The sequence below is a fragment of the Tauraco erythrolophus genome, chromosome 1, assembly GCF_009769465.1.
Source record: "Tauraco erythrolophus isolate bTauEry1 chromosome 1, bTauEry1.pri, whole genome shotgun sequence".
Classification (NCBI taxonomy): Eukaryota; Metazoa; Chordata; class Aves; order Musophagiformes; family Musophagidae; genus Tauraco; species Tauraco erythrolophus.
Window position 1 is genome coordinate 76022733 of NC_141465.1, and position 22239 is coordinate 76044971.

The 22239-nt window shown below is 41.7% G+C and overlaps 1 protein-coding gene across 1 annotated transcript in view; it reads right to left on the bottom strand.

The window, feature by feature from the left end:
- TM9SF2 (transmembrane 9 superfamily member 2) overlaps positions 1 to 21165 on the bottom strand; it is a 34126-nt gene extending 12961 nt beyond the window's left edge. Inside the window, exons 1-11 of the mRNA XM_086620039.1 lie at positions 21034 to 21165; positions 16998 to 17065; positions 15741 to 15834; positions 14882 to 15009; positions 10950 to 11079; positions 9228 to 9352; positions 8232 to 8343; positions 5651 to 5730; positions 5452 to 5560; positions 5197 to 5329; positions 4831 to 4950 (exon numbers count right to left, since the gene is read on the bottom strand). Coding sequence (XP_086476165.1) covers positions 4831 to 4950; positions 5197 to 5329; positions 5452 to 5560; positions 5651 to 5730; positions 8232 to 8343; positions 9228 to 9352; positions 10950 to 11079; positions 14882 to 15009; positions 15741 to 15834; positions 16998 to 17065; positions 21034 to 21165 — 1231 coding nt within the window. The remainder of the gene's footprint in view (positions 1 to 4830; positions 4951 to 5196; positions 5330 to 5451; positions 5561 to 5650; positions 5731 to 8231; positions 8344 to 9227; positions 9353 to 10949; positions 11080 to 14881; positions 15010 to 15740; positions 15835 to 16997; positions 17066 to 21033) is intronic.
- Between the last annotated feature and the right edge of the window lie 1074 nt (positions 21166 to 22239).

Below are 22239 nucleotides of genomic sequence, written 5' to 3' on the forward strand. Positions count from 1 at the left end.
CCTGTCTTCAGAGGAGAGGTGCTCCAGCCCTCTGATCATCTTCATAGCCCTCCTCTGGACCCACTGCAACAGCTCCATGTACTTCTTCAGTTGGGCATCCCAGAGCTGGCTGCAGTATTCCAGGTGAGGTCTCACAAGAGCAGAGAGGCAGAATCACCTCCCTTGACCTGCTGGCCACGCTTCTTTTGATACAGCCCAGGATACGGTTGGCTTTCTGGGCTGCAAGCACATGTTGCCAGCTCATGTCGACCTTCTCATCAACCAACATCCCCAAGCCCTTCTCCTCAGGGCTGCTCTCAATCCATTCTCCACACAGCCTGTACTTGTGCTCGTCCCTGGTCTCCACTTGCACATCAAACCATTGACTGCAACCCTTTGAGTGCGACCATCCAGCCAGCTCCTTACCCACTGAGTAGTCTATTTGTCAAATCCATGTCTCTCCAACTTAGAGACAAGAATGTCATGTGGGACAGTGTCAAATGCTTTGGACAAGTCCAGGTAGATGACATCAGGTGCTCTTCTCTTATCCACCAACACTGTAACGCCACCGTAGAAGGCCACCAAATTTGTCAGGCATGGTTTGCCCTTAGTGCAGCCAAGATGGCTGTCACCAATCACCTCTATTTCCTGTGTGCCTTAGCATAGTTTCCAGGAGGATCTGCTCCATGACATTGCCAGGCACAGAGGTGAGACTGACTGGCCTGTAGCTCCCTGGGTCTTCCTTTTCCCCTTTTTAAAAATGGGGGCTGCGTTTCCCCTTTTCCAGTCAGTGGGAACTTCACCGGACTGCCATGACTGCTCAAATAGGATGGATAACGATTTAGCAACTTCATCTGTCAGTTTCCTCAGGACTCACGGATGCATCTCATCAGGTCCTCTGGACTTGTGCAACTTCAGGTTCCTTAGATGGTCTCGAACCTGATCTTAGAATCATAGAATCATAGAATGGTTAGGGCTGGAAGGGACCTTCAAAGGTCATCTAGTCCAACCCCCCTGCAAGGAACAGGGATATCTCCTACTAGATCAGGTTGCTCAGGGCCTTGTCCAACCTGGCCTTGAACGTCTCCAGGGATGGAGCATCCACCACCTCTCTGGGCAACCTGTTCCAGTGTTCTACCACTCTCATAGTAAAAAATTTTTTCCTAATATCCAACCTGAACCTACCTCCCTCTATTTTAAAACCATTACCCCTTGTCCTATCATAACTGGCCCTCCTGAACAGCCTCTCCCCATCTTTCCTGTAGGCCCCCTTGAGGTACTGGAAGACCGCTATAAGGTCACCCCGGAGCCTCCTCTTCTCCAGGCTGAACAGCCCCAACTCTTTCAGCCTGTCCTCATAGGAAAGGTGCTCCAGCCCTCTTATCATCTTCGTGGCCCTCCTCTGGACCCTCTCCAACTGGTCCATGTCCTTCTTATGTTGGGGGCTCCAGAACTGGACGCAGTACTCCAAGTGAGGTCTCACAAGGGCAGAGTAGAGGGGGAGAATCACCTCCCTCGACCTGCTGGCCACGCTCCTCTTGATGCAGCCCAGGACGCGGTTGGCCTTCTGGGCCGCAAGAGCACATTGCCGGCTCATATTGAGCTTCTCGTCCACCAGTACTCCCAAGTCCTTCTCCTCAGGGCTGCTCTCGATCCAATCACCACCCAGTCTGTATTTATGCCTGGGATTGCCACGACCCAGATGTAGGACCTGGCATTTGGCCTGGTTAAACTTCATGAGGTTGGTACGGGCCCACCTCTCCAGCCTGTCAAGGTCCCTCTGGATGGCATCCCTCCCTTCCAGCGTGTCAACGGCACCACACAGCTTGGTGTCATCGGCGAACTTGCTGAGGGTGCACTCCATGCCACTGTCCACGTCACCGACAAAGATGTTGAAGAGGGTCGGGCCCAACACGGACCCCTGAGGGACGCCACTCGTGACCGGTCTCCACTTGGACATTGAGCCGTTGACCACTACTCTCTGAGTGCGGCCATTGAGCCAATTCCTTATCCACCGAGTGGTCCATCCATCAAACCCATGCCTCTCTAGTTTAGAGAGAAGAATGTCGTGCGGGACAGTGTCAAAAGCTTTGCACAAGTCCAGGTAGATGACATCCATTGGTCGACCCTTGTCCACCGATGCTGTCACCCCATCGTAAAAGGCCACCAAGTTGGTCAGGCACGATCTGCCTTTGGTGAAGCCATGTTGGCTGTCACCCACCACCTCCTTGCTCTCCATGTGCCTTAGCATGGTTCCCAGGAGAATCTGCTCCATGACCTTGCCAGGCACAGAGGTGAGGCTGACCGGTCTGTAGTTGCCCGGGTCCTCCTTGTTCCCCTTTTTAAAAATGGGGGTTATATTCCCTCTCTTCCAGTCATCGGGGACCTCGCCAGACCGCCACGACTTCTCGAATACAATAGCCAGTGGCTTGGCAACTTCATCCGCCAGTTCCTTCAGGACCCGCGGATGGATCTCATCAGGTCCCATGGACTTGTGCACCTTCAAGTTCCTCAGATGTTCTCGAACCTGGTCTTCAAGTACAGTGGGCGGTGGTTCATCCTCACAGTCCCTGCTAGTTCTTTCCACAGCTTGGGTGGTAAGACAAGAGGCTTTACCATTGAAGACTGAGGCAAAAAATTCATTAAGTACCTCAGCCTTCTCTATGTCCCGGGTAACCAGAGCACCAGTATCCTTCCGGAGGGGGCCTACATTCTCTTTGGACTTCCTTTTGTCCCCTACATACCTATAGAAGCATTTCTTGTTGCTTTTTATATCCCTTGCCAAATTCAATTCCTTCAGGGCTTTAGCCTTCCTCACTTGATCCCTGGTCACTCTTACAGCTTCTCTGTATTCCTCCCAGGCTATCTGTCTCCGCTTCCACCCTCTGTAGGCTAACCTCTTCATTTTCAGTTGGTCCAGGAGCTCCTTGCTCATCCACGCCGGCCTCCTGGTCTTTTTGCCCGACTTGTTCTTCGTCGGGATGCACCTCTGCTGAGCTTGGAGAAGGTGCTCCTTGAATGTGGACCAACTTTCCTGGGCCCCTTGTCCCTCCAGGGCCACCTCCCACGGCACTTTGCCCATCAGGTGCTTCAAGAGGCCGAAGTCCGCCTTCTTGAAGTCTAGGGTACAGAGCTTGCTGAATGGTTTCCTTGCTGCCCCATGGATCTTGAACTCCACCGTGTCGTGGTCACTGCAGCCAAGGCTGTCCTTAAGTTTCACCTCACCCACCAGTCCCTCCCTGTTGGTGAGCACAAGGTCGAGCATGGCACCCCTCCTTGTCGGCTCCTCTATCATCTGCAGGAGGAAGTTGTCATCCACGCATTCCAGGAACCTCCTGGACTGCCTGTGCCCTGCTGTATTGTCTCTCCAACAGATGTCAGGGTGGTTGAAGTCCCCCATGAGGACCAGGGCTTCCTGCATCTTCTACATCATCATTCCTACATCTTCTACATCATTCCTGCATCATTCCTACATCTTCTCCTACAGTGGGTGGCTACTCATTCTCCCAGTCCCTGCCTTTGCTTTCTGTGACTTGGGCTGTGCGGTTAGAGCACTTGCCAGTGAAGACTGAGGCAAAGAAGTCACTGAGTACCTCAGTCTTCTCCATATCCTGGGTAACCAGGTGTCCCATTTTCTTCCAGAGAGGGCCCACATTTTCCCTAGTCCTCCTTTTATCACTGACATACCTATAGAAGCTTTTCTTGTCACCCTTCATGTCCCTGGCCAATTATTTATTATTACTAGCTACCTCTCCACCAAAGACACAGGATTCAATTTACCATCAATACACTTCAAAACATCTTTCAAAACACATAATATACAGCATGATATAAAGAATAATTCTGTCCTCAATTATGTTCTTAACCCTAAAGTCTCCTTTCATTTAAGTCTAATTAGCTTGAAGATTAGGAAAACGAATAATTCACTATCACATCACTACCATTGTGGAAAAACTCCTTATGAAACACAAACCCGTCTTGCCCAGTAGTTTTCCTCACATGAAAATTAGAAAATTATTAGAAGAAAGAACTCCAATGCTTACTGCCAGGCTGAAGTTCAGAAGTAAACTCTGCCCCTAGCCCTGTAGGTTCAGGGTAAAATAGTCCAAAAGATCCAGCTCACTCAGTCATAAAGAGTCTTTTACCTTAAGTAAGGTAATTAAAACAAGCTGTATGCGGAATGGCATGCTTCACCTTAAAATAAGTCAGAGGGTACAGGGGTAAACCATTTGAGGTTGATAGGCAGGCCTTGAAACAATAGCTAGCTGGGATCAGTGAAGGAAAACAGTATCAACTAACTACTGTCAGGTACCCAAACACCACTGTGTTGATTTCTACAACTAAAGAACACCTAATAATCCTTCCTCCTGCGCCTCTGCCTCAGTCTGATAAGCACCATTCTTCCAAACGCCTAGGAACTAGCTGAAAAGAGGTGAAAAATCTCAGACATGCAAGAACAGAGGTTCATGATTTGGGGAAAAAATAAAAATAAAATGTTACCAGGACATCAATGACTAAAACTAAATGCAAGTTAACACTGCACCCCTCAAACTGTAGGAAACAGAAGCACTAAACTGTCTGATGTAATGAGCTTAGTACTAGTAAAACGTAATGTGCTTGCCAATTCCATAAATACCTAGTAGCAAGAGCAATTCAGGGTCTTTAGGTGTGATCACATCAAAACCAGTGTAACCATGTCAGTATTTTGTATGTGCTTTCTGTTGTTAAGGTAAGCACATTTCTTCAACTTGCCCTGAGGGATACTACAAACAGTGTCGCAAAATAAAACTCAGTTCTGTGATGATAATTTAACGAACTTAAGCCTTGTCATTTTAAGTAAATTTTACTTACATTTGTAGAATCTGGCAGCAACATAACCAGCTGGAGTTCCAAGCAGCACCCACAAAACTACAGCACAGGTCATTAGAGCGCCGCGGTTAGCCGGTGACAGAAATCCCAGGCAAGCAAAAACTGTGAAGCAGAGGTGCACAATTTTTAGGAAGTAACTATACATTTGACTTAAAGCCAGTGCATCAGTTATCCTAAAATCTATGTATACCAAGTTGCATGTCTACTGTATCAACTCAGCTGTTTCTAACCTTAAGACTTTTAAGAAACTTGTAGACAAAAACTATACTGCTATTTTTACTAGTACCATGCAATTAGCAGTGAAAAATGATTTGTGCTCAGCCAGCTCCTCCCCACCTTATTACTTACACAGGGTAACAAAAGTCATTATTAAGATCTGTGTGCCAGAGCCTAGAAAAACGGACAACAGCATTCCTTTTCTTGGGGGCCTGAAAATATCACCATGAACCAGCTTCCAGCCAAATTCTTCTTGAGCATCTTCCTGTAAAGGAAATACACTTATTTTAATACAGCAGATTGCCATTTAAATGGCCTGTTACAGAAATACATTTAGCTGAAAAAATTACATTCAAATAAATTTTATGAGGTACATTTTAGACTTACAGTGGAATCCATCTGATTGTATCTCGCAATGTCTTTATGCAGTGTCCTCAACATAATCATAGCTACCATTCCAGACAGAAAGAGGACAATCACCAAGGAATTCATAATACTGAATTTAAAACAAAACAAAAAGTCATCATTCAAATTGCAATGTAAACACTTCAATACAGTACACTTGAAGACAAAACTTTGTTCTCACCTAAACCACTGAATGTTAGTGTGAGGCATGGATTCCAAAATATAATCCCATCTTGATGCCCACCTTATATTTTTTTCTTCCTGAAAGAGTAAACATGTCAGTTTGAGATACAGTCAGGATCCAGCTTGTAAATTTACAAGTTGATGTTCAGGCAAAGTAATCTTCAATCTCATGTCAAATTGGAAATTTCGTGTTGCATGCCTTAAAGGGAACAGTTTAATAAGAGCTACCTAAAACAAACCCAAGATTAGACCACAGAATCTAAACCAAAATATTTTCTGAATAGTATTGAGCACCCATGTCTTCTTAAGACATAAGGACCTATCAAATTAATTTAATTGTGCTTCCTCCCTTCAAGAATTAATTAATCTTGAATTCAAATTGACTAGCAGAATAATAAAAGAACATGTCTTTTTAGCATATTTAAGTCAACACCACAGACACTGAGAAACTAAACTCTGCTATTCCCCAGCATAATAGTCCACTTTCCAGACAGTACTCCGTCCAAATTATCCTTTGCTTTCACAAAACCTCATTTCAGTACCAACTACCAATCCAGTTACATTCAGCTTATGCTGCAAGACAGATGGGGAGACAATACTACCTTAGTAAAGGGAAGCAAATTATTCCTTCAGGCATTTCAACAGATTATACTTATTCAGACTGCATATTCATTGATCAGAAACGCTTCAAAAAGAGCATTTTTTTGTTTTATTTTGCAGAGTAAACATGAAAAAAGGAACAAACAGTGTTGACCAATCTGAAGATTGCTATTACACAAACCATAAACACCAGTATCAATTAATAATGTATCTTTCTGATAGGATGTTATTTCAGTAATTTTTAACACAAAAGAGAAAGAACGCTTTTCAGTAAAGCCAGTTTTTGAAAACATAAAAACCAGCAGGTTAAAAATATAGCCAAGAGATCCAGTATCTAGTTCATTGAGGTAATAAAACTAGGTCTCGAAGCAAGCAAGTTTCTAACCCAGTATCAACAACTCTAGGCTAGAACTGCATTTTTCCTCATACCTACACTGCCTTTTTTCTGTCTTCCTGAGATGACCTGATCCGCCAATCCAATCGAATCTCAAAAGATGATCTCCAAGTGACATAACATTGTGCACAGGACAGTAACACATACACAGCTGGGCATGTAATTTTTTTAAAGGGAAACAATACAATGGCATGAAGCTACGCTCATTCTCAATTATTAACTTCTCGCAGGTTTCCAGAAGTACTTGTTTTTCAGTCTAAAAATTAATTTCAGCATTATAACTGATACAATTTCTCAAAATAATAATTATTAAGTCATAAATAATGTAACACCTTCTGAATATTTTTCTTACACTATTTATTGTATTTTGAACTTTACCACGTAATCCAGTACGCTGCTAAAGAACGATCACGGTAATTCTGCAAACACTGCTCTAACAGCTTGTAAGAGATAAAAGGGGTTCATGCCTGAGAAACTGTGGCAATGTAACGATACTGTAAGACCAGCATTCTACTGCGTACTTTTTATAACAGTTGATCCCACACCCAAACTCAACACTACCCTCCAACTAACTTTAAGGATCAACTCTTTACTGTCCATCTCACCAAAGCTGAACTGAATCCTGCAGCAGGCTACAAGTCTAGAACTAAGACAGACCTATGAGCAGCCTTGATATAACAGTGGTCTATCATTTTGAAAGACACCACTGACCTTGCAATCAGAACAAGAAAAACATTAAACAAAAATAAAAATTGCCTTATTGCTATTTTTTAATCTATCACTTGACAAGACTTTGATTGAAGCCCATAACAACAATAACAAAAAGGTAGTAAGGAGTAGGTTCCTTCATATCCAGAAGGATCACAGAATTATTGCTATGTGTGAGCTATCCCCTCAATACATACCCAAAGAGTCAAGAAATCCAATTAGTTATAATCTGCACTCTTTTTAGTGAGTCACTTGCATTTTGAGGTCTTAGACTAATAGGGAAACAGTTTGGGGAAGAGTGGGAAACAGTTCGTCCAGCAAACTCCATTTAAAAATAAATAAATCTCTCTTGCTTGTCACCAGAATGAAACACATTCAAGCATCACTGCTCCCTGCAGTTGCCTGATATACTGCTCCACTGATTTTAAATAGAGAATAGCGGAACAAAGAATATCAGCTTCCTATTCTTTTGCAGATTTCCACAGGAGGAAGACCTGGGAGAGAAGAAAGCTTTTGCAGCAGGAGAGCAGAAAAATTATCAGCTTCAACCTACCTACAACAGTAATTTGCTGAAATACACAATTTCACAGACTTAAGAGCTTGGATTGAAAAATAATCTATCAGACAACCGAGGTAAATATGGAAAGTGGGATTCTTTTAAAAAACACGTACGCATTTCACATTCAGTGGGTGTGGGGTGGTATGCAAAATTGTAAAGTGTGTGGTCAAATCCCAAGCCATCTCTGACATTCCAGTTCAAATAGTTTTAAACCCACAAATTTACTATTCTGAGATAATTTTAGTTATCCATCTTTATAATTCAGGGTATTAATGCAGGATTTTCACAGGTAACTACCACAGAAAGCTTAGTACTCACTTGAAAAGAAACTGAGTATGTGTAAGCAATTTTGACTTCTCCGTTAGCCTTGTTACTTATATCCATAGGTACTCCTGAGCAATCAGGGTTGTCTGGATGAGTATGCTTGTAACTGCGGGAAGAAAAAGCACAGAATGAAAGCTGCTTCACTGGCAACACTCTTCAGAAAGCATTCATTCACCTTACAGAAGTCTCAGTTTCATCCAAGATTGTTCTTTCAAATATAAATATTGTTCATAATGCCCCATAAATCTCAGAACTCATAAGGAATGTATCATAAGCATGAGACTTTTTGATACTTGGAACTTTTTAAACAAAAGTTGTCACTTCTAAAAAGAAAACTACAGAGAGCACAGTCTCTAAAGCAGAGCACCAAAAATAAAAGAAGTCTGAGTACTGCTAAGAACTTTCAAAACACTCGAAAAGCGACAGCAACAGAATTACTAACTTCTGTCAGAAAAAAACACTTTCATCATGATGCTGGACCAACAATGCAACAAGCACAGTTACACCAAGAATACAAAAGAAAGGAAAGACAACATGCTAAGAAATAACAAAACAGACATCATTTGTGCAAAAGCCACATAGGCACCAGAAAAACTGATGAGTGTATCTGTGAAATCATTCTGTTCAAATCCTGATTGCTGAAGACATCAAACGTTGCACTCCGATTGCTTCTGCATCAGGCACTGGTGGCCTATTTCCTCACAAGAGGAAGTGTTCCCCAGTAGGGAAATGGGGGTTGCTTCACTGAACACGTACAACTTCCAGATTTTATCTTTTTTTGGACCAAATAGGAAATAGTGCACAAAGATCTATCGAATTCAGAACAAAATTATGCTAGACTGTCCTACATTAAACTACATCCATCAACAGGAAAGCTGATCTACAGGTCACATATCTGAAAACTTTTCTGACTAGCAACAGGTCTCCAAATCAAGGCAAGCATCTTGGGATGGATCACTGTTTGATGACGAGTTACTTCTGAGTACTAACCTTTTTGGTTCAAGTTTGGCAGCCACAAGTCTTGCTCCCAGAGCTTCATTTTCCACAACATGGTAATATATTTTTATGTCAACATGGTTGAAGATATAAAAAGTATCTTTTTCATGAAATTCTGACTGCAATGATAAAAGATGATGTTAAACAATCAAAAAGACAGAGACATTTAAAAGCCTTAGGCAGAAGTTTATATAACAGAATTTTAGACTGCGTACAGTTTTTCTGTCAAGAAGTTTCACGAGATGAATGCAGGATTCTAGGAATATAAAGATGGTAAATTCTTTGCATTAAAGTCTTGCATCAAAAAGACAAACTAGAATAGTTAAAGCTAAGAACTGTCTTACTACAGTTGAAAAGTAGAAAAACGTATTTAGAGATAAAATGTATTTATAAAAATATTTATTAAAATATTTTGGTAACTGAAGATGTCCCATTTTATTTAACTGAAGTAGCAAACTGAATAGATGACTATGACAACTTTCATATCAGAAGTGTTTCAGAAACATCAGTTATTTTAAACGAACGTGTACATTTTTCACAAATTAAATAGAACCTTCCAAGACAAACAATGCAAGTAATTGCTCTCTGTGACAGAACCACCTTGACATTTGAAACCGCAGACGCACAGGGATGAACTGCAAGCAGCAGTCAAGAATGTCGAATACAAATTTCAGGTGAAGGGAAACATCAACTTGGAATTTAGTCAGTTAAAGAGGTCGTTAAATTACAAGCACTATGTCTTCTGAAGTTCAGTTAGTACTTCTTCAGGGTTCTATCTCCATCCCTTTCTACAAAGCATCTGAATTGTAAGAATAGTTATATATACAAAAAGTATTCTTCTGCAGTCCTTCAGTTACTCCTTCAAAGGTTATTTTCCTTTTATTAAAAACAAGTATTTAAACAAGATTAAAAGAATATTGCCAGATTACATATTTGATCATAAATGCATCCATTCATATGAAGCCTCTGAAATCAATTCATCATGGAGGCAAGGAAACAAAATTAGAGCTACAGAAACTGTCGTCTTTGGTATGATCCATTAAGTAAACCAAACCATTTTGATAAAATCAGAAACCTATTCCAGGTTCTTAGCAACCCCTCCATGGAAGAGGTCTGTGGTAATCTGAAGACATCCTGGACTTTCTATTGCATTATCATCTCCATAATGCTTATGGTACATTTATCTGGTCCTCCACCAGTTAATCCAATAGATCTGTCTCTCACAGGAGCAGCTTTGTTCACTCAGCAATCTTATGTTCTGTGTTCTTCCATTAGCCCACACAGTTTTAGGGAAAGCAATCCTTTAAGAAGTATTAGTTTCCATGCAGAGGTACAAACACGTCTATGCAAACCTGCTTCCATGAAAACACTTCTATCCCACAAAAACATACAAGCTTTCAAATGTTTAGACTGCTTAGGCAATTAAATGTTTCTCCTCTTTCACCCTTTACATGTACTAAATACTATGCATGTTCATCTCCTCTCTCCATCTTTTAGAGCCCTTCTGTACTATGCAACAGAAGAGAAAGTTCTTAGGCTTAGACCAGACTTAAAAATTGTGGTACTTGCAGAGATATCAAAACACTTACCTAGTTTCAGGCAACAAGGGTTCTTAAGACAGTGAGGACTCACCACAAAAACATGACATAGGAGAAATGCCAGTCTTGAAATTAGTAAAAAGGGGATATTAAAAAAAATTAAATTGCGTAAACATACATTAATAACACAGGCATCTTTTGCACGGCCATCTTCTGTAATATAACAGCCAATAGGAAAACCAGGATTGCAGAACCTCTGGCCGTCTTCAACATCATAACACCAGGTCACAGGCATGTTGTCCACAATCCTGTAAATGGCATAGTAACATTTCACATTCTTTCAAATACATAGTGTATGGAAACAAAACCAGATTAATATTAAACTAACATTACTACATTCATTATTGGAAGAATAACTACAAGAATAATGCTTCTTTCAGATCTTAACCCATGAAATTGCACCAACTGCCAATCCGATTTCCAAATGAGATACAAGCATGTAGCTCTTCAACTGAAACTTTATCTTTTTTAGGAAAAAAATATTTAAAAAATATCAATCTCTTTCTTCAGGAGGTGGCTTGAAATAGGAGGCTTACTCTGTGACCACCAAAACATTCTATTCACTGGACTGGTTTCTTAAGTCCCCTTACAAATATAGCCAAATACATAAAACTCTCCCACTCCAAAGTCCTAACAATTTAACATTTCATTATTTGGTCTTTAAAAATGCCCAAAATAATCCATTAAGCCAGCTAAAATGCACTTGTTAATTTCAAGTTTAAGACAAAACAACAAAAAAATGCCTATACACACATATTATAAATATTCCGGCTTCCTCATTGCCTTTCCTTCATCTCCTTGTAAAAGGAACTACTAAAAAACCCCAAACTTGTTTCTTTATGTTATGAAGTGTTTTAACTTGCTGAAAGACAAATCCCAAAAGAAAGTAATTCAAAGATGACTTGAAATTCAGTAGCTGCCCTTAGGGCAACATTAATTGCTCCAAGGTATGTTTTTAAAGGTCTATTAATAAACTTCACATGCAAAGACATGAGACGACTGCTACTTTTTGCACATCACTGGACAAAAAAAAGACATCCCACTGAAAGTTAAGAATACACGTTTTTTTGTAAAACTTATCAAGCTACTGAATATCCTTTACAATGAAATGTCTCATCAGTATAACCACTAGGCTATTAATGTTAACAGATACCTAATAATACCTCATTAGGTACTTTTAAATAACTAATTAAACACAGGAGTTATGACTTATAAAGCATTATTTAATCTATTGTGTATTGTAACAGTCTCTAAAGTAGCACTACTTTTTAAAGCACATCAACGGATGAGGGTAAAAAGACTGGTTGGCTCATGTTGACACAGTGAAAGAGGTGAAGACAAGCCCGCCAAAAACACAGTTTCCAGGTTCTCACGAGATTCCAAAGACTGTAACAGTCAGGGGTAGCAGCAGCACCAACCAAATCTTACCCACTTCACCATGCTGCTACGGAGCTATTCCAGATGCAGATTCATACACTTGGACCGTATATGGAATTTTACCTCCATAATTTATGTAGCGATACCTCTTGCTTTTGTTAGTATTTTAATTTCATAATCAAAATCAGGTGAAGCATTAACCTATTGCAAATGAGTTTGGTTGGAGTAAAGGCTTTGCCTTCCATCTTCTGCAGCAAAGACATACTGAGCTGCCTTCAAGCAGCTGTGCTGGAACAAATTGATAGTTTAAGCAGCAAATCGTTTTTCACAGTTAATCTTCAAATTCAAAATTACTTTAAGAGATTATACATGTGGGGCAAATATGCTATACAACAGTGTTCTTATACATCTCTCAAGAACATCTGGTGATGAACATTGTCAGCCAAGATATCAGTGTAGCTGTTGAGCCCAATTCAGTATGTCAATTCCTAATCTTATTAAGTGGCTTTTAAAACCTTAAAAGTACTTTGCACCATCTGTGTTGCCCAGGAATTTTATGATAAACTGAAGCTGGATAATAAACCTCTATTAAATCCTCACTTAATGCTACCTTGCTGATCCCTGTACAACATACCCCTGTACCATACTCCTGGACCATGCATCGTTCATCACAAAATCCAGCCACTTCCACTTTGTGAAGCTGTGGCTGAGGAGGACTATCCTTACCATACAGACATAAACAGGGATTCTTCATGCCACTGGTTCTAAAGCTTTAGGGCAGTGGGCCTAGCAAAAACCATAAATAGTAGAAGTGCTATTAAAACAACTAAGAATACAATAAGTACCCTAAACTTAAAGGGAAGTTTTCACACTGAAAAACATAACTACATCTTATTAAAATCTGAACAGTCCTATCGAGTCAGCTGTACAGGCTAAAAAGTATACTTAAACACCCTAAGTATATTTGTAGAACAATTTCATCTGAGGGGAAAAAAAATCACTCCAAAGTACTTTTCCCTGTGATCAGTTTTACACAGTTCTGTTTCAGTTTGTCAGCTTAAGTTTTGGGCTTTCCTAGAAAAAAATAATTATTTTCTTTCAAAGAGCAACAGGATCAGAGCCGTGGGAAACTTTTTCATTTATACCCAAAACATCCACAAGCTTTTAAAGCTGAAGCTTTTAGCCAGACCAACATGCATCAGTGAATTCAAAGTGGTGTAAATATTATTAATATATACGGTATTTAATAGGAATATAACCAAATCCAGCATGTTTAAAGCTCTACTTATTTCAGCATTAGGCCCATACGCTTCAAATCCCTGCAAAAGTAGCTGTACCTTTCAGGGTTTCTTTATTACTTCCTGGTTCATTTTCAGGAACATATAGCTACTTCCTGTGAACCCTTCTGACCTAATTTATCAACTGCCATGGTAATTTTCAAGAGGTTCCCAGAAAGATCTGTGTCAGTGAGCTCTAAGTTTATCCCTCAAAAAGGATATCCTATATTGGTTCCCAAGAGCAGTAGAAAACGCACTTGTCGCCTTTCCAGCGTGAGTGGCTGCTTCAAAACTGAAGAAATGGAATGTGACATTACAGAATAACATTTAACAACAGTGGCAACATTCAACATTTCACCTGCATTTTTACTAATACATCCAGAAAGTTTTACTCTAATTAGATGAAGACTGAAACATTCATTTCTGGGAAGGAGGCAGCACATATTTGGCGTCATATGTGCAACATGCGTTAAACATGCTCATGTATTACTTGTAAAGACACACCACAGGAACTCTTGACAACTTCATATCCAAGTTGTTCCTTCTACCCTTGCACCCAAAGGCTGCTGTTAGCACAGCATACCAACATACAAAGCACCATACAAACACTGATAGCATGGCTGGGTATTTCTAAGATCAAGCTGGAGCCTTCTGATAAACATTTCCCAGCTCTTGGACGTGGGTGCAGAGCACAGCTACATCCTAACTGAAAATCAGCACGAGATTCAGCATACACATTCAGCCTCGCCTCACCCCTAACGCACATCGGAAGAGGACCTCAACGTCCAAGCAGAAGCAGAGCCCCAGCACGCTCTAAGACAACTCAGATGGTTACTGAGGGACTCAGAGAACAGGAAAGGATCAAGTGTTTATGCGTTCCTCAAAATTATTTCATTAATTAATTTTCAATGGCCACCTTTCACTTCCATATCCTATAAGGGAAACAAACTTCACATAAAACTCTTTCTGTACTGCTGATCCTATCTCCTGGACACAACGTTTGAAGGGCAGTGCAAAGGCTCTCGAGGAAAACAAAGACGATATAGCAATAAAATGAAGATCTCTTAAGACTTCTCAAGCTAAGGCAGGATTAACTTCTCCATTTACAGGCAAAAAAAAAAAAAAGCTGTATTTTACAGTAAACAGAGGCAGCACAAAACCCACAAAACTGTGTTTGGAAACAGACTTGTTTCCATTTATACCTGGTGCTTATCCTTCAAGTGAAGGAAATTTTTTGTGAAGACAACAAACAATATAACATCTTTTGCAAGAACAGAAGGGTAACAGCGCAAATACCTAGTGTTCAGGCTGTACTAATTTGCAAATAGAAAATGACAAACTAAATTATCACCAACATACTAGACAAACCAATCTATGAATTTTGGTATCAACTTACCAATGATGTTGATAATTCAGTAGCATACTTTTTTTCAAAAAGTCTAACTTCTGTTTATCTTCTGGCTTTGTGGTATCATACGTTTTTGTACAAACAGATTTACACGTCTCCTCCTTGTTGAATGTGAACTAAGAAAAACGAAAGACATGAGCAAAAAGGTTGTAACAAACTTTGTGTAATTTCAGCATTTAACAGCTTTCCCCTATACATTTGTAATTGCCGATACCGATAAAATAAAAACACCTAATAAATTACCAAGACTACGTGTATCAACCCTCCAGAGGAGGTTTTAGTATTAGTGTGTGCTATAAAATCCTTCTGTGATCATGGTAGAAGCCCTACACTAAGAGCTCCTTGTTACTGATTAAAACCTGTTTTCTGCAATCATTTACCAGACAAGTCATTTGACCTCATAGTAGCAATGCTGTTCCAGGCAGATTCAATTAGTAACTTTCCTACTACACGTATCAGAGAAGGCAAGAGCTTCTGTCACCGGAAAAGATAAGCCAGATAACAACATTTCTAATTCTTCCATTTTACAACTGCAGTATTTTCAGATCTGGTTCAAGAAATAAGAGTACTCAATTTCTTCTAAAAAGGGGACAGCTGAGGAGCAAGAATCAGGTTTTGGCAGATTCCAAAGACAGAAGACAATCTCCACAGCATTTCAGGCTGCAGATTCATGATGCAAAGTGCACGGTTACAATCAGGTTAAACTGACAGATTTCTATTAGGCAGAATTTCAGATTTTGAAGCTCTTTGAGATAAAGCCCTTGTGAAGACGACCTTCAAGATTCTGATCTCCTTTGGTTACATTCAAATACACGTATTTCCAAACACCTCTCATCAGAGAACACACCCTGTAAGGAGACGGTTCTATCCTCTCTCCAAACAATACTTGGCCAAGGTTTTCAGACGGACGCTTCTTTCCCTCCGCTTGACAAAAATCAAACCTGAATTAGAGAAAAGACATAAAAGTTAATAAAATATTCTCAGCTACAAATATTAGACCTCAAACAGTGTTCCCAAATCACCACTTTCATCACAAGAGAAGGAGCTACACAGCTTCCCTTCTAGAAAACAGTTTCTTCCTTGAACATGCAAAGCAAGGTTTGAAAATCAGTCCTATTTAAAAAAAAAAAAAAGGAAAAAATCCCTCCAACACTCAAATCTCTTCATCAGCTATTTCAGAACTCAGTTTGTATGAAACATGGTATCATAAAAGTTTCCTTAAGTAATTAGAAGTTTCCTATTTTCACAGGAATTTTAGCCAGAAATTAAACTTTCTCATACAGTTTCATGATAGTCATAAGAGAAAAGCATGCAGGCTAGATTCTGGAGGTGGGGGGGAGGGGAAGGAATAATAAAATAAAATAGTAATAATAAAAAAACAACCAAAAAACACCTCGCACGCATACAGACAGCTCTTTTACAACGACAGCTATTAAACAAACAGGTTATTGCAGTTTTATTCACCAACACATTTAAAAGCACATCTTTCAAGTTTTTACAACCTAATTTCAAGCATAGCACATTTGTGTTCATTAAAACATAGACATAACTAGTGCTTAATCTCTTCAATACTCACAGTCAAAATACTCTTTGAAGCAACAACTTTACATAGTTGTACCAGGCACATTTTGGGCACTCCCATGATGTGTATCAAGAAAACATTTAACACCTCATTAAGATAATTGATGGGAAGTTCACTCTTCATTACCACTTTAACTCATATGGCTATAGGCTACTTAAGACAGCAGTAATACTTTGATCTATAAAATGACAACTAATGCAGAAGAGTAAGTACTACATATATAGACACACACGCTTTAACCTTAAGTTACTCTAAAGCAGTGCTTCGACGTACAGGAGGACCTATGAATCCATGCACTACTTCTACAATAAGCACAAAGACAACCATGAAGAAGAAAGCAATGTATGCATCCATCCACTCAGTGAAAAATCTGTATTTGGAAATTTATGTTAGCAAAATAAATAGACACTTCTCAATGGGAAACTGCTGTAACAAGATGTAGATAATGCTCTAAGGTAAATCAAATCCATCTTTTTGGAAGAACTGTCAACTAAAATGACATAAACAGTATAATACACTTACGCAGTATATTCGTAGGGAAGGACAGACTCTACGGAGTCAAGCCTGTTCACAAACAGCTCGATTCCAGACTGAAAGAGTGGAGATAATCAGCAGTTACATTAAAGCACTTTGATTCTGATGGATATATAAAAATAGATTTGTGTGAACAAGGTAAAGAAACGCTGAAAATGTAAGATTAGTGTAATTATAAATCTAGAAATGCAGAATCTTGTGTAATGAACTGTATGCACTGAGATCATAAGTAAAACACTATCTAACCATCACAAAAACAGTGACCATGTGACAAAACCACTTTAAGGCTAACATACCCATTCAAACTACAAGACAGCAAGAAATCATGCACAAGAATAATACAATTATCACAGTTGCCAGCCTTTTAGTTTAATGTACCAAGTTAGAGCCATATTAGTCATCGCCACCACTTCTGTGTAATAAAAGTCTTAAAAGAACATGAATAAAAGTATGGATGAGTACTCCTCCCTATAATTAAGCTGCATCACAATTTTATCTATGTAGCAACTGAAAACTGCAGTATGAGGATTTAAACAAGGTATTCAGACCAATACACTATTTTAAGTTTGAACAGAAGCTCCTTCCAAAGAGAAGGCATGGATACCCACATTTACTTTCTTTTAAAAGTTTATCAATAACTCTAGCAACTCTTGAGCAAGAACCTGAAGTTCAATCTGCTCTGGTTTCAGCCTAGTTTGGTCTATATGCATTAATTACAGTTGGAGTAGCCTGCTGCCACAGAAGGGGAGAGGTCTCTCACCCTTCCCTCTTAATCTCAAAATCCCTTCCCTTATTTTAGTCCCACAGTCCAAAGATGCTTCAACTGTTTATCTTATGCTGATTTTGGCAGTTATTTGCTTGCACAGTACACGCATTAAACTAGCTAAAACAGCAAAAGACTCACCCCAAAAAAATTGTTAGGAGGAGTTTTTAGCAGTATAGCAAGTTGAACTGTCTTACCATACAATCAGATAGCAAAAGGAAGGTGAACGCTTTAAGGAACAAGACCTTTCCCTTTCAGCAGTAAGCCATCTATTTTCTCACCATGAATCAACAGGAGAGCTTTTCCTCCCTATGAAAATTCACTCAAATTTAGCCAAACCAAGAAATTCTGGAGGGAAAAAAAAAAAAGAAAAAAGATGGAATTGTTCACATGTATCCGCAGCTCAGGTACTTCAGTCAGGTGCTATGTTTTACTGATCTACTGTGGTTATCCATGTGCAAGTCAGGATGCAGTTCCATGAGAGGTAGGCAGCTGTGAGCTATTAAACTGACATATTAAGTGAAGACACACCTTACTACTCCTCTTTCCTCCGCCCTAAGCCATACAGACCTGCTGCTTACCTCTGGGTAATGCAAGCTTGTCATAATTCTGCAAGCTACTTCACTCACTAACACAGCAGAAAACTAGTCTGGCAAAAAGTTGGACAGTTTCCTGCCACGTTAATAAGCTCAAAAAAAGATTTAACTAGTAACACAGCTAGGACAACGCTCCTTCCAGCAGCAAGGAATTAGAACTGCCTCAGCTGGTCACAGAACCATGGCCTTAGATACATTATTTTTCATTGGAGGAGGAGATTTACTTGAATGCTTCAATTTTGCATATGAATTATATGCATTACTGCAGATCAGCATCTTTGATAAACAATTTCCCATACAACAGCAAGTCCCCTTTGGAGCCATGAGTATTTTTTTAACCTGAGTAAGGATTCTTAATGCTCAGGCAAGAGTTACTATTGAAGTTTGCACAGATCACGTTCTGTTTCTGATGATACTTCAACCAGAAACAGGAAAAGCAGCCAAACTGAGTTTGTCCAAGAAGGTAAGTAGACAGCTTGGAGGAAAGGGAAAAAACACGAGTCTCATCATTCTTGTGATGCTGTTAGTGGGGCACAGAGCTAGCAGCACATCTCATCTCACTGACAGAGAGAACAGGAGATCCACAAAGATTACAACAGACAAATAGTACCACTTTGAGATCCATTCTGGGGATCTAAATTCTCAGGGTGGGAGAAAATTCAATATTATTACTGACATCATAATCAATACTGACAACTGTAAGAACTCAGCAAGAACACGCAAAAAGTTAAAGTTGTCCAGGGAAGCTTAGTTTTACCCACTTAGGCAAATATTGTGATATAGCCATCATCTGATTATGTATTGTTTCTCCTCACCAGAGACCAGACTACATTCAGTTGCAGACTACATAGAGAAAATTACAAGTAAAGAGTGATTTAGACTTCTCCATATGTCTATGTCTCACTTAGCACATAAATTGGCTGCACGAGGTAGAGTAATATAAAAGGTGGCTAATTTCAGAAAGAGATTTTTGCAATAATACACCTGTTGAGGTTATCCTAAAATCTTCAGCTAGCCACTGCTGGTAGATTTACATCACCTAGGCACCTCACTTCACATGTACAAAATGGTAAACTCTCAGGATAATAAGATAAACATTCCATACACATTATACAAGGAAAACAAATAGAGAGACATCTCAAAAAGATCACTCTATTAATGTCTCAGGTTGGTAGGCAACCTGGTTTACTAGACTTTAGAGGAAAAAAAAAAAAAAAAATCTTTCTGCCACAATCCTAGCTTAAAACAAGTATAATTCAAACATAGGAATATTTTTTCAGGGATGTTGTGAAAAACTACAAACTGCAGCTTGAAAGTCTTAGCCTGTATCTGAAGGAAAAAAAAAAATTCCTTAAGAGGGTAGTGCAGCACTGTAACAGGTCACCCAGGGAAGTGACGGATACGTCCATGCTTGGATGTTTTCAGGACTTGCTTAAACAAAGGTAGAGCTGAGCTGATCTAGCATTTGCAAGAGTCTTGCTTCATGCATGAGGCTGGACTATGTGACCTCCTGAGGTCATTTCCGAACACCACTTCTATGATCCTATAAAAGAATGTCCACAGAATGTTTTACTACTACAACAGAAGCAGTACGGAAATAAGAGTGATAGTTATGTGTTAGGTGGAAGATTTGGCTAGTCTGAAAGGAACAACACACTTAAGAACGAAGGAAAAAGACATTTATAGCAACTATGCCTTCATTACACGTTTGGCTTATTACCTGCTCTACTGATTCATGACAGCAAACGGATAGTCAGTGCAAGTTATTTACAAAAAGCATACAGTTTAAATAGACTCTTATTCTGAAGAATCATGGACCAGTGTTTCATGTAATACAGAAGCTGAAAGATCAGAAAGTGTAAGACGGCCACTTTCAAAAGCAGTAAGGCCACAGATCATAAAAGCTACTGGTCTTGAACGCCCTCATTCAAGTCTCAAGGCACGGTCTGGTGTAATTTCCATCACAGCAGCAGCAAGCAACTTCAAAAGCTCATCCAAAGGAGCAAAGCTTATTTTAAGTACAGACCCCCTACCAGCCGACATACTTACAAGTGAATAATTCGGTTATGTGAACTTTGCTTATCACTTATGTGGGCATGAAAATAAGTTTAAGCTTCTTTTGAAACTCTGGGGACAAGAAGTCTCTACACTTCAGATCCTCGCAGCCAGGGAGACACAGCGAGGAAAGGTTGCCTTGGTTTCGCATCTGCTCGCAGCCATCGGCTGCTCGCTCCTGCCAAGAACCACACACCCCCTCGACACGACCTGTCACTGCGATTCTTACTTTCCGCAGCTTTCCCACAAGCGTTCCAAAGGGCCCGAGAGATAAGCGGCCGGGGCTTCCCATTTCCGCAGCATGACCGTAGCTCACGAGATGAGCCGATAGCTCTTTCCCTCCCTGCCAGGGACCGCCGACGCTTTACCACCGGCGATTCCCGCGGGAACCAAAACCCGCTCCCAGTCCCTGCAGCAACAGCCCCCGGGGACGTCTGGTGCGTCACAGGTAGGCAGCTACAAACCCTCCGGAAAAAATCCCCGGACAACCCCCCCACAGACCTCACCGCGGACGGACAGAAGCCAGGCCGCGCACTGAACCGGGCCCCGGGGGGGCGGGCGGCGCCGGAGCCTCCCCTCAGCGCGGCGGGCCCGGCCCCCCCCGGCTCACCTTGCACTCGGGCTTCTCCTTGCCGGCCTCGCAGAAGTTGACGGGCGCCAGGCCCGGCAGGTAGAAGGCGGCGGCGGGGGGGGGCGCGGCCGCCGCCAGGGCCGCGGCGATGAGGAGCGGCCGCAGAGCCATGGCGGGGCGGCGGAGGGCGGCGGCGCGAACCGAACCGAACCGAGCCGGGCCGGGGGGGCGGGCGGGGTCGCGGGGCGCCTCTCGCGCGCGCACAGCTTCGTCTCCCCCCGCCCTGGCGGCCGCCACTTCCGGCTTCTCGCGCGCGCGACACGTCACCCCGCGCGGACCGCCGGGCGAGAGCGAGGGGGCGGGGCCAGCGCACGTGACGAGCCGGGCCGGGCCGCGCCGGGCAGCGCCGCGCCGCGCCTGTTCGCTTCCGGGGTAGCGCCGCGCCCGCCACGGTTGCCATGGCAGCGCGGCGCCCGCCACCGGCAGCGGCGCGGGGGGCGGGGGAACCACCGCGGCCGGACCGGCTCCACCCTCCCCACCGGCCCTGGCCCTTCCCGGGAGCGCACGGGGCCGCCCCGGCCGCTGAGCAAACGGCGAGGGAGTGTCCGCGGGCGGTGGCAGAGGCGCCCGGCGGCCGTTTGGGAGCCCCGCCCGGGGGGTCCCGGCGAGGCCCGGCCCCGCTCCCCGTCAGGCCGCGCTGGCTTCGCGGCTGTTCAGCGGTCCTTGCTCTTTTTAAAATATATTTTGTCTTTTTTTAAAAAATTCGTGTTTCGCAATGGACAGCTCTCACGGTTTTCAGACTGAACTTGGGGGGAGACCTACTGCCGGCCGAGTGGAGCCGGGGAGGAGACAGACAGACAGGCAGATGTTGGCTGTGGTGGACTTCCCGTACAGCTGAACGTTCAGAACAACCCGGATCCTCGTCCCCTCCGTGTCACTGATGGCTGCCGTCATGTGGCACGATCTACGGAAAAAAGATCCCCACCAAAAAAAAAAAACCTTGTAGGAGGGACAGGCATGAAAAGTCTCTTGTTTTGATAACGTAGGAGAGGACGTTGCTCACATTCTCATTTTGCCTTTCCCTACTTCCTAATATTTTCCATCAGTTCGGGTTTGTGTGGCTTTAGAAACTCTGAACAACAGCCTCTAATGAAAAACTGTATGTATAAATGTTGCAGTGTTTCCACTGATTTCCTTGATTCTCACAACATCTTTGATTTCCTTTCTTCTATGTATTTCGAGGCT